The sequence below is a fragment of the Phycomyces blakesleeanus genome (genome assembly GCF_001638985.1).
Source record: "Phycomyces blakesleeanus NRRL 1555(-) unplaced genomic scaffold PHYBLscaffold_28, whole genome shotgun sequence".
Taxonomy (NCBI): Eukaryota; Fungi; Mucoromycota; class Mucoromycetes; order Mucorales; family Phycomycetaceae; genus Phycomyces; species Phycomyces blakesleeanus.
In genome coordinates, this window is record NW_017265161.1 from 296,524 (window position 1) to 308,928 (window position 12,405).

General features: G+C 37.5%; 3 protein-coding genes across 3 annotated transcripts; 1 reads left to right on the plus strand and 2 right to left on the minus strand.

Annotated features, from left to right (window-relative positions):
- Positions 1–276: 276 nt before the first annotated feature.
- On the minus strand, positions 277–2,246 carry PHYBLDRAFT_118100 (hypothetical protein; the record flags this gene model as incomplete). The annotated part of the gene is made up of 10 exons (XM_018428618.1): positions 277–343; positions 447–610; positions 741–886; positions 965–993; positions 1,070–1,242; positions 1,319–1,398; positions 1,477–1,630; positions 1,719–1,864; positions 1,952–1,993; positions 2,099–2,246. 10 exons carry the CDS (start codon positions 2,244–2,246, stop codon positions 277–279), a joined length of 1,149 nt encoding a protein of 382 aa, XP_018285714.1.
- A 2,510-nt stretch (positions 2,247–4,756) lies between these two features.
- Positions 4,757–5,759, plus strand: PHYBLDRAFT_174002 (hypothetical protein; the record flags this gene model as incomplete). The annotated part of the gene is made up of 3 exons (XM_018437168.1): positions 4,757–4,859; positions 4,895–5,149; positions 5,638–5,759. The coding sequence occupies 3 exons, from the start codon at positions 4,757–4,759 to the stop codon at positions 5,757–5,759; spliced, it is 480 nt and encodes a 159-aa protein (XP_018285715.1).
- A 2,033-nt stretch (positions 5,760–7,792) lies between these two features.
- Positions 7,793–10,141, minus strand: PHYBLDRAFT_136735 (hypothetical protein). The gene is made up of 8 exons (XM_018429808.1): positions 9,679–10,141; positions 9,322–9,585; positions 8,945–9,135; positions 8,771–8,870; positions 8,604–8,659; positions 8,470–8,541; positions 8,138–8,400; positions 7,793–8,056 (listed from the first exon to the last, which is right to left on the minus strand). Exons 1-8 carry the CDS (start codon positions 10,094–10,096, stop codon positions 8,020–8,022), a joined length of 1,401 nt encoding a protein of 466 aa, XP_018285716.1. The 5' UTR covers positions 10,097–10,141; the 3' UTR covers positions 7,793–8,019.
- Between the last annotated feature and the right edge of the window lie 2,264 nt (positions 10,142–12,405).

Consider the following 12,405-nt stretch of genomic DNA (forward strand, 5'->3'; position numbering starts at 1 on the left):
AAAGTTTCTTTCTATCTCGCATCATCAACCCAATTCAACTCAACTCGAATCCTGTGTTGGCATGGAAGGCTGTTTAAAGTAAAAAGAATATTTGTGTTATTTAAACCTTTGGTGTATATAAGATATATACAGGTAATTGAATCAAAAGTCTCTTTAAAAAAATTATATTTACCATACAGTATCTTCTCTCTTAGTAGAGACTTTTTTGTATAGGCTTGTGAAATTATAAGAAATAAAATAAGATAGCAGTTTAAGAAGGGGGAGAGGGTGATAAGATTATTTGGAAGGTTCAATATGGTATAAATGTTTTATCTTCTTACCTGGAAGTTTTAATAGGTTGAAACTAATGTCAGGTATAATCGTGTGGTGATGCGGTTGTAATTAATTGGTTAGTATTCTGATTAGCCTGTGTGTGCACTTCCAGACAAGACAGATCATTATCTTACCATGTCGAACTTGTGGGTAATCTGCCTCCCTTGTTCTGAAGACCATTGATTTTGAAAAACGATTTGACAATCCCAAGTCCTTCCATAGACTGCTGGTCTTTATCAGGAGACACCATTCTAATAGTAAATGGAGGCTGTAGATAATCAAATCCACCCAATGGAGGCTAAATAATAAAACAATACATTATAATACATTATAATGTATCCCAAACAACAATCACAATTTCCCATCTTGTTAGATATTCTCAAGCATAGGTTTCTATTTATCTCTGTCAGCATGGTACATTTACCCACCTTTGGACAACCGGTAACAAACTTGAGAAAAGCACGTTTTTCTTGTGATGTAAGTCCATCCACAATCTGCCACATTAATTTGATAACAGGGTGTTGATCAAAGTAACCATTTTGATAGTCGGTGTGGCGTCTAAGGTCATGTACATCTAATATCATTTTTTGGTTTCGGTTTATAGAAGATTATTTTAATTGACCAGAAAAAAACATTTGATCAATACACTTACCAAAGTCTGTATCTTCTCCTGAGATGACTCTATTTTGTCGTTGTTTTCATTTCTTTATCAGCACATGATATGCTACGCACATATATATTTCAAAAACGACTTTACCTCTGCAACTCTGGAGGAGAAAAGACTTTGATCCAACCATCAAAAATAACTGAACGAAATCCATTAATAAATGCCTTTGTCTGTTCTTTGGCTTGTTGATTAAGCTTGTAATCTGCCATCAGATACACATATTCAACCTTGTTGCTGTCAGTAACCGCTGTTTGTGATCCAAGCTACTGACACCAATACAACAAGAGATTAAAGAAATTAAAGATAAACCAATGCCTAGATTTATTGAACATTACTTACAAACTTTAATTCATGGGTAACTACTTTGCCATTTATTTGTTCATCTGTTGCAAAAGTAAGACCAAGATCTTCAATATTGTCTAAGAAGCACAAAATTGAAAGTCAATTGTAAGCCTATTTAACCTTTATTTATCATTTCAAGGTAACAGATCTCTCACCTTGATGCTTTACAAAAGTCAGGTTACGCCATATGTCTTCATCCAATTCACGCAATTCTTCTAGGAATACATTGCGACCTAGTAGTTTTGAAAGCAGAAAACTGGCAAATTGGGCATCAATTAGAATGCCCTCATAAACCGCCTTTCCAATAATCTATGTCCATGCAACAACAACAGTAATAATTAGGTATTCTGATTATTCTTTGTTTTTAAGTCTTTTAGTAAAATGAAATCTGCTTTACTTTGCCAATGAGTTCAAAATAGGCAACATGACTGGCTCCAATTATATGAGACGAAGCTGCTGGGTAGAATAAGTTTGTCTTGGGTGTAGCCGCAAATAGTTCACACGATGGTTTGAATACCTCGGCAACCAGCAAAGAAATGAAATCTACAGATATAAGAAACATACACCCACCCACACACACACACATAGCCAAGTTTAATAAGGAATAGGCTTTATTATATAAAAGCATACCTTTAAAAGGTCCACCTTGATCTATACCAGCTTCCTCGATGCCTTGTACAAAAAAATTGATATTTAATTTCCTTGTAAATTCACAGTTGTTTCAAGTTTTTTTTTTTTTTCGTTAAATAAAAATAAAATACAAAAATAAACATTTACCTAGTTCGTTCACAAACGAAACTCGGATGGTACCTTTCCATGCAGTAGGCGACAGATTTGATAACCCACGCAATCCATCTTCGAGCACAAAATTACGTCGCACGGTGATAACTCTAGACCGTCCTGCATTACTTGTAGCTCTGTCCATGTGAATCCAGTCCCGAAAGATCTTTAGACGAGTGTCAAAAGATACTGTGTGTGGCATCAATTGCAGAATACGTAAAGGCAACATATCACCCTGTCTAAAATGAGTTAGAAACTCAGACGTCTTTGATGATGAAGATGCAGAAGAGTTGAATAATGAAAGAACGTTTGATTTTGTACTTGGGTCAGTGACAAGTTGCCAGTGTTTTTGGGGGCAGAAAGGATGTCGTAGATCCAAGTCATACAACTGTAAAAGTAGGCGACGGGCAGAATGGAAGGAATGAACCGAGTCTGGTAGCGATGTAGGTGTACTGCCTTGTTGCTGAACCAACGCAAAATAAAATGCGTTCAAAAAAGAACTCAATTCAATCAGGACCTTTGAAGAAAAAGGATTTTCCTTTTGAAAGATGTCAGTGTCATCCAAGGTACTATTATTCAAAGAAAAGAAGAAGAGAGAGAAAAAGGAATTAAAAGTAACAAATCAGATATCCAAAACAGTGAACTAACCAACCAAGAAAGCAAACTAAATCAAGTTCTTGGACTATTGAACAATCTTACAGAAATACAAGTGAGCTGACTTCACAAAATACTTTGAGGACTTTTATCAGAGGCTCTTTCTCAATTTCACTGCCATTCTTTTTGTTTGCTGCGTCAAGGTAAATCAGCATCTGGCCGCGTGGACCAAATGTATTCATGACTTTCCATAGCTGACGCACAAGACCAGGCGTAAAAGTAATACGGGCCAAAATAGACTTCTTTTGGTCAGGAAAAAGCGTACCAAGGTTTATATACATTGAGAAAATATTCTCAACGTCCACAGAAAACTCTGCCAGTTGACCACACAAAGGATTTCGTTCAAGATGTAGTTTTTGTTCTTGTTTTTGTTCTTGCTGCTGTTGTTGTTTCTTCTTACTGTTGAACGTTGTGAATAAAGGAGATCCACTGGACCTAATACCTTTCTTGGTACTGTTGGTTTTACTGCTCTCCGTCTTTGGCTCAAATGATAAAATTGGCTCAAATGTCTTGTCCATAAATGTTCGAGACCAGAGGAATTCGAGTTGTTTCATCACACGATCATAAACATTCGAGTGGATCGAATTTCCCCAGGTGCACGAAGACCATTTGAAGACCGGGTGATATGTTGAATAGAAGGACATTTGTCTATCGGAATAAAATGGCAGAATAACGGAGAATAGTGTATTGGTTGCTTGAATCAGATCAGTTACACTGTGATGATTCAGGTTGGCTTGCTGCTGTTTTTGCCATACATCCACCGAATTTGCCAGTAAAAACAGGGCACCATTTCCTTCTATTGTTTCAATCCAATGAAGATCATTTATCTTGATATTTCCATAAAGTGACCAAGTAGGAAGATGGCTTACCATCATGGAGTGCACCATGGTCGTCAACAGTGGAACTTGTAATACTGTGTTGCCCACGAATACAACTGCGTCTGTTTTACTCCACAACTTGTTCGTGTCAGATGAATGCTCCACAGTAAATAGGATCAAGCGTGTCAGAGTGGTGAGCCACAACTTAATTGTTTGGATAATTTTTGCATTTTCTGTAGAGATCACACCTCTTGAATGTTTCTTGCTCTGTTCTTCGAGCTTGACTACATGTGCAACTCTTACAATCGCCGAATCGCGTAAGGTAGTAGTCGAATAGGAGAGGATCGTTTCTTTGATTACTCTTAGGGAAACTTGCTTTAGAACATTGGCTGGGTTGTCTACTTTGTATTTTGGATCGATTGGTGCCTGTACTTTGAACGTATTCGGGTTTAGAAAGTGTAAAAGTGTGTTGAGTTCAGTAGTTCCGGTAGTATTAAAATTGTCATCATTAGTTCTATTTTGAGTTGTGCGGACAAGAGATTGATGGAGAATAATACAGAGATAGCGTTGGGCTCGGGCCATGTAACGAGCATCAATCAATAGAGTGTGGAATGATACAAGAGTTAGATTGTCTCGATCTCCCGGAGCTTTGCTCATTGCCAATCTACAAATGATGGGCAGACGGTTCTTGATCTGTTCAAGAGTGCTGTTTCGGCTAAACAGACAATAGAAACCAAGAAACGAAAAGATGTCGTTCATTGTGGTTGGGTGGTCATTCGAAGATAGATTTGCATCCCACCATTGCCAGCACTCTTCGATCGCTTGTTTCTGTCTTTGTCGATTTCTCCACCATTGCTGAATTCGTACTGCAGCAGCTGTTCGTCTCTTCTCCTTTTCATTCTCAACTTTCTCTTGTTCTCGTTTCTTGCGTTCTGCTCTTGTACGTTCTATAAAGTCGTTTTTCTCTTGGCCATTGAAGGAAAACATGAGGAAAAGGAGAAAAAGAAAAAGTACGAGTATTCGATTTAGGTAGTTACAAATTGAACAAAATGTATTACGTGTGTGTTTAAATAAATAATAAATAGAAACAAATATAAAATAAAACTAGAAAAAGTCAGGATCCTGTGGCTCTATTATTTCTTATATCTATATGTCTTTAAGAGTCCAATAAGGCAAGAATAGGATGAAAGCCGCCAACGAGGTCTTAAGGCGCAGGGGTAGACTGTTAGATGAGTATATTTTTGGAACTGTTAAGATGCAATTTAATTTATATGTAATATATATATGTATATATATATTATTTGTTGGTAATTCGTGGTAGTATATGAGATTGATGACGATTTTGTGATGCTTATAAGCTGCTGCGGACACTTGAATATATCTATCTATGAGTATAAAGCAAGCATACCAACAACAACCATAAAGAGCTATGCAAAGTCTATTGATATAATATACTTAAGCTTTAAAAAGAAAGTTTGTTTTAATTTGATATGTACATTTACCTACATAAACCCATCAATATTTCTGTTTCCGGTATACCTTATTTACAGCCATGAAGATTGTTTTATGTTATACAGTAAGTCGAACAAAATTTTACCACTTTATCGAATACAAGAATTTGCAAAAGGGTTATCAAAATCATTATTAATTTACACATCGCCGAATAGTTGTAAAATTGGCAGGTATTCGATGTTGTCTTAAAAAAATCTGATACTTTTCTTCAAAATAGACAGCTTGTTTCAAATACTCGCAGATTTCTTTCTGCATTTGGTGTTGGAACCAAAACATGAGACCATATAAAATGATATATTTGGTTAAATGTTTCAAAAAAAATATACGCTGTTGTCCAAGGTCCTTAATTTTTTTTCGGTAAAGAATTCCGTAAACTCTTTAGGAAACCACGACACAATGGCCAGAGCAGATTGTGTTTTCTTATAAAGAGACACTTTTTTTATTTATGAATAAAAGACAGCTTATATATGGTCCCAAAGTATTTATGTACGTCTCCTATTATCAAATTTATTATTTTTCTATTGTTTCGTACCTGAAATACCACATTTATAGTGTCTGATGACATTATCAAATTACGATTATCCAAAGATCAATTGCCAGACAAAAGTCAATTAAAACAAGCAGGTGTTAAAAAACTCAAGGCGTGGTTAACCTTGTGGTCTGCGAATCATTGAATGTTACAAACGGAATATGCACGTCAGCAGAAAAAGAATGGCAGGGCGAATTGCAAAGCAATATACTTTATAACCCTTGGTTGTTAATCCAAAACTCGCTCTCTCCAATCATCGAAATTCAACTCACCGTCAATAAACCCTTTATGTGACGCCCTTGTCAGCTATTCACAAAGAGCCTTGACTATTTACAAAATCTATCATATATTTTTGATTGTCTGTACAGACCGTGTCTCTTCTATCCAACATTATATTGTCATGACCACCTAGGAGAATCAAGTCAGGTGCGATAAGGATGTTTCAAATATGGTGAGCATTATTTGCTACAACAATGAACAAAGATAATTTATTCATGTAGATATTGTGTTATTTGGTGTATCTATGTCATTCAAGAAAAAAAAATCAAATGTTCATTGGTTTTCAATACGGTTGTCAAATGATAGTATTGTCAAACTGTAGACTCGGATTCGGACTAGTCGCTGAAATTTCTGCCAAAGTTGAAGGGAAATACAAGGGAAACTATTTAAGATAAAAAACAAGATGAACTGAGAGATATGATATGGATAGCACCCATGGTATGAAATATCTTATTTTTTGAAACTTTGGCTCGCCAATTTAGGATAAAAAAGTTGTAGTTTTAGAAACTGTGTGCACTGCAAAGGAGCCTTTCTTTGATCATACCATACTACGTTTCAAATTAATATGAAATGCAGATTCATCAATGAAGCCGTTGTTGGTTGTAAAAGTCATGTCTGTTTTCCCCATTTGTGAATCCAATCCAGGTGTTTCTGAATCTTTTTTTCGTTGTTTCGATCTACAGGTTGAAAACAAACCTTTTCGATAGACAAGTTGAAGTGCTTTTTTTTTATATAAAACCAAACAAGGTGCTTTTGGATGCTTTTAATTCTGTGAATACTTGTTTTAAGTGCCTTATCAGGTCATCCAATACGACGGAAGGGTTCGCATAAATTTACTCAAAAAATAACTTTTTTGTGCTCCTCATTGAAAATACGTGGACGACCGGCCTTTCTCCTATTCTCTCTCTCTTTCTCTCTCTATTCCTACATTCATCCTAGAATCGCGACATTTGGATATGCCTCCTCGAGATGGGTCCCCCTTTGACTTTGATCCCTTCATCTCTGCTCTGTTCCTCGGCAAACCTTGGTCACGCTTGTCCACGCGCTCTTACCGGCTGACCTGTTCTCATCATCATGCTAATGCTCAACCACTTAGCCCCCATCTTAGCCCTCGCCAACTGCACTCTTTCTGGTCTTTCGCACTTCCTCACCGGGCCCGTAATGTTTGGTTTCGCGGCTTACACAACAAACTATCTTGCCGAGCTCTTCTGCACCACATTATGCCCTTCACTGTTCCTTCACCTCTCTGCAATATCTGCCAGATGTCAATCGAGACGCAAGAGCATTTTCTTCTTTCTTGTCCTTTGAAATCTGCGGTGTGGTTAGGCATTTGGTTAGAATTTTTCGGCACCGTCCCACCACCTTCTGCACTTTCCTCGGCATTCACATCCTTTCTCTTCCCTCCCACGCTGAACCCCAGTATTCCAGCCGCCTCGGTTTTCGGACTGACCATCCTTGCTATCTGGGACCACCATTGGGCACTCCACTTTAACTCTGCTCCTTTTTTACCTTCCTTAGTTCTTGCCACTGCTAGGAAATCAATCTCCCGCATCTGCTCAGAGCTCGAGCTTGACTCCGCTGACTCTTCCCTTGCATAACACCACATTAACATTTTAACAAAAAAAAAAGTTTAAATCACACAAAAACAAGTCAAAAACCAAAAAGCCAAAAACATCAAATAACCCCCATAAACCCTCAAAACAAATGTTGTAATTTTCTCTTTTGCCCTACTCATTCAGAGAACTTTAATAAATCTGAGCCTGTCACAGCTCCATACAAACAAAAAAAAATTCTCCTATTCTCAAAGATATTATCAAGATCCCTCTCGTACTTTTCAGCCCATTTTTGCGCTGTACGGATGTGAACTCAGAGTCGCTCTGTAGTAGCAGTCGCTCCTATACATTTTTTTTTCAAACAACAGCTTAAAAGTCATTTTATTCTTTTCAGAATAGCGTGTATAATTTTGCTTCATGAACGAATATACTTTATGAAAAAAGTGTATAAAAGAAACCAAAAGCCTAAACTACTGAATAAAAAGAATGGTGCCAATTACTTTGCCTCGCTACAGTATCGATTCTTTTTTATTGAGTACTTCCTATTATATAAAGAAGAAGGAGAAGAAGTATCTACTGCTGCTTCAACTTGAGATGGTATGATTTTTGTCTAAGTGAAATTAAAAGCTGATGGTTAGTAATTTGTCTCATGTATATAAACCTAAAAACAAAACAAAAAAGTAATAATAACCTCACAAAGGCATTGAAGCCATGTTTGCTCATTGAGAAACCCGACCCACTATCCTTTGCACCAACCCAAGGAAGTGCAGGATCAATGTAATCACAGCGATTCATAAACCAGGTTCCGGTTTCAATTTGGTCACCGATACGAATTGCCTTTTCTGCATCTGTGGTCCAGATACTGGCAGTCAATCCATAATCAGAATCATTCATCAATCGAATTGCCTCTTCTTCTGAAGACACGGGCATAATGGCCAAAACAGGGCCAAAGGTCTAAGTAAATAGTGTTTTGTTAGTATAGCCTAAATTAAATATATATAGGCATGTAAAGTTGGTACAAACCTCTTCTTTCATAATGACCATATCGTGATTAACATTTACCACAATTTGTGGACCAATATAAGTACTTCCAGTCTACACAATCTGTAAGCATTAGTATAATTATAGACGTAGGATGATGTAATATATATATCTACCTTGTCTTGAGAGAAATATTTTTCAGTGGCGATCAAAAGCTTTGCCCCTTTGCTCTCTAAAATAAAGCAAAACAAGTGTTTAATAGATCTTACAGTATATAGATAAGATACTATATTCATGTCTATATATATATATATATATATATACGCTAAGCACACAGCCTTACCAGCATCCTTCAATTGTGCTCTGACATTGTTGGCAAATTGGATATTGGCCATTGGTCCAATTGTGGTCTCCATATCATTAGGGTTTCCAAGAACATAGCCCTGGGAATAAAGATTAAAAGAAAGGTAAGATGTAAATACCAGACTCGTAATTATTCTATCTTTCTTTAATTTACCTTTGTAATAGCAACTGCCTTTTCAACAAACTTGTCATAAACTTTTGCGTCGACGTAGCAACGTTCGATGGAGCAGCAGCACTGTCCTGAGTTGAAGAAGGCTCCATCCACAATGTTTTCAGCAGCATAAGCAATATCAGAGTCAGATAGTACATAAGCAGGATCCTTTCCTCCGAGCTCCATTCCAGAACCTTAATCAATCAAATAATCAGCCAGTCAATGGGTTGATTCTTTTTTTTTCTCAGCATCACATGATATGACAACCCTCTCTTTTTTTCTTCATCTCCTGAATTTTGCTATTTTCTCTCTCTCTTATTTATATAGGTGTGTGTATGTGTGTATGTACAACCGTATTTATATAATAAGGCTGTCCTTACCGATCAAAGGCTTTGTTGTACCAAGCGATTTTCGGATCTTTTTACCAACAGCAACACTTCCTGTGAAGCTAACAAATTTGATTCCAGGATGATTTGTAGCATATTCAGATCCAGAATCGGTCAAAACCACAGATTGAACGATATCTTCAGGAACACCTGCCTCGTGAAGTACTTTAACAAATAGTTCTGCACACTTTGGGGTTTGCAGAGACTGTTTCAAAAGAACGGGGTTTCCGGCAAGAAGAGCGGGGATCACATTGTTGACTAATACATACAAACGCACACGCATATATATATACAGGTATATAAGCTTGACTTCAAAATACTTTTAAGAAGAAGAAGAAAACAAAAACTTACCAGCAGTAAGATAAGGGTAGTTCCATGAGGCAATAATAAAGATAGGTCCCAATGGCTCCTTCTTAATGTACCGCTTCACATTCGATTGTTCCTCAACCACTTCATCTTTGAGGCTCTCTTCCGCGACTGAGCACATGTAACTAGATCTCTCTCTCACACCCTTGATTTCTCCTCCTCCATAGCGTCTGGGTCTACCCATCTGCTGCACCAATGACTCGGCTACTTCTTCTTGCTTTGTGTCAAAGATATCACAGAATTTCTGAATAATCTTGACGCGTTCAGAGACAGGTACCTTGCGCCAACCTGAAAACGCTTTCTCGGCACGGTCAACAGCTTGATCAAATTCTTCGTTTGTGATGCATCGAACTGAGAAGGCAGGCTCCTGGTTTACTGGTGAAATGACGGAAACAGTGGCCATTATGATAGATAGAATCAGAAAAAAAGGGTAGTAAAGAGTGGAAACAAAAAAAAAGGAACTTAACAAAGAAATAAATAAATATCGAGTCAGGCTATATAAGCACTACAAACCCTTTTTTGTGCGTGGAATATGCTACTTACGAAATTTGGTTACACAATCCGCTTATCGCCTTATCCTTTTTGCATGATAAGATTACAGTACTCAGTTTCTTAGTCCAAAGGGGTTTAAAAAAAATGAAATGAAATGAAACTATTAACGGACACATACAAACACCAAAGCTATATTCTATTGAATTTGTTTGCTACATAAAAGACAAGTGTTTGTGTTTTTTTTTGTATATTTGTATATTTGAATATTTGGATATTTAGGTATTTGAATAATTGGATATTTGGAAAGGTGAATTATGTACATATTGATATTAATGACAAATCCCAAATATTTTTTTCTTTAAAAAAAATGAAGTAGATGAAGACAATCTAAAAACATGAAAACATTTTTTTTGTATCTGCGTCCTCCTATAGGAAAAATAGTAGTCTTTGCCAGAAACTACGCTTGGGAGGGGCTGCTTCGTGTACCTCGGGAGGAACGATAGGCTCGGCGGTAATTTGGAGAGGTGCAACATCAATATCGCTTCTAGGTGCCTCGCTTTCAGATTCGCGAGTGTTTCTTTTGTCAGTAGGAGTTTGGCTGATTTCTTCAAGATTTTGAATGGAAGAATCATGACTATGCTTTGCTTCGTCATATTCACTGGCAGAATGTTCTTCTAGTGATTTGGACGCTTCATGTTCCTGGAATTTCTCATCCTCCCCCTCAGGCACGACATCCATTTTTTCGTCGGGTTCGGATAATGCTGTTGTATCTTTAGCAGGTGTGGCTATTATTCTCGATAACTCTCGAGTTTCTGAGTCTGGTACAGTTCCTGGGATACAGATATCCGAGAGTGCAGGTAATTTTCCATGATCAACACAAATAAATGACTTGCTTTCTAAATCCAAACCTGTTGTCGTCTCGTCTGTAGTCGAGATGTAATCCATTGGCTCATCGGGTATTTCTTTGGTATCAACAGCCTTTTCAATCTCAATTTGTTGGGAGCTAGTGTCTGTAGTAGTAGTTGCAGTAATAGTAGCAGTAGAAGTAGTAATAATTGTGGTAGTAGTGGTACTAGTAGTAGTAGTAGTAGTAGTAGTAGTATCAAGAACCTCATCGTCTATTTCCATGGAAGAGGGTATCGTCTTATGATTTTCTGTTTCCAATGATATATTTTGATACGTGGTGCCCGAAATAATATCCTTTTGTTCATAATCCGAACCCTCCTCTCGGCTTAGTGTGGAATGATGATCAACATTTTCTTCCACGTTTACTTCTTTAGAGCCGATTTTTTGATGAATGCTATCCATCATTTTTACATGATTACTATTTTCCAATTCATCGTTATCATCCCCCTCATTATCCTTCGGTACAAAGCAAGGTGTATCGTTCTCTTCCTCGAGCACTTTTAGAACAGGAACTTCCATCATTTTTTTACCATAGGCATATACTTCTTCTTGTTGTTGCTGCTGTTGGACTTCTAGAGTTGCTTGGGAAATATTTTGAGGGATTGTGTGGTCAACCTCCATATGTTCCTCTTGGACTGTACTGAAGCCACGAATAATGTCCGACGTTTGGTTTTTCGCAACGGCCAACAACTCTGTATCTGAGCGCTCTTCCTCTTTCTTCTCTTCTTCTTTAGCCGGAGCAAGAGGTTCTATAGCTTGATGAATATCCATCTCTGAGGTAGTATCATTTTTCACTTCTGCCTTTTCAAAAATATCATCACAGATGATGTCTTGTTGTTCGTAAGGATCATTGTCTGTGGTCTCCTTGGTATCCATTGATTCCTCTTCTTCCTCTTTCATCTTCGGATCCTTATCATTGGATGTATTGCGACACTGTGGCGGAACAACTACCAGTCTGTTCCAATCTGAGGCCACCGTAAAGGAGCTTCCAAGCTTTCTGGATTTGCTTGCAGTAATTTTTGACAACTTTTTCTTGTTATTCTTGACACCAGTCGATACACCTAAAACAACGGCAGCAGGCTGTTGTTGATTTGATGCTGATGAATGATTCTTATCTGCGTCAGAAAGGTAAGATGCTTCACTCTGAGTCTCCTCAAATAAGTTTTCAACACTTGATGAAACTGTCCAAGCAGAGGCTATCAAGGTACGTCGAGGGTTGAGCTTCCGTTTTTTACTGGTGTGAGTTTGAAGTTCTGATGATGATGATGATACTTTTGCTGATGACGAGACATTTCTTATTTCTGGTGAAGCATC

Bases quoted from the DNA above. Each gene is read 5' to 3' on its own strand.
- PHYBLDRAFT_136735 (XM_018429808.1), bottom strand. From the start codon at position 10,096: ATGGCCACTGTTTCCGTCATTTCACCAGTAAACCAGGAGCCTGCCTTC. The intron at 8,660-8,770 runs GTAAGGCTGTGT...GCTTTATTTTAG, and splicing joins AGCACAATTGAAGGATGCTG to AGAGCAAAGGGGCAAAGCTT. The intron at 8,542-8,603 runs GTAGATATATAT...CAGATTGTGTAG, and splicing joins AATATTTCTCTCAAGACAAG to ACTGGAAGTACTTATATTGG.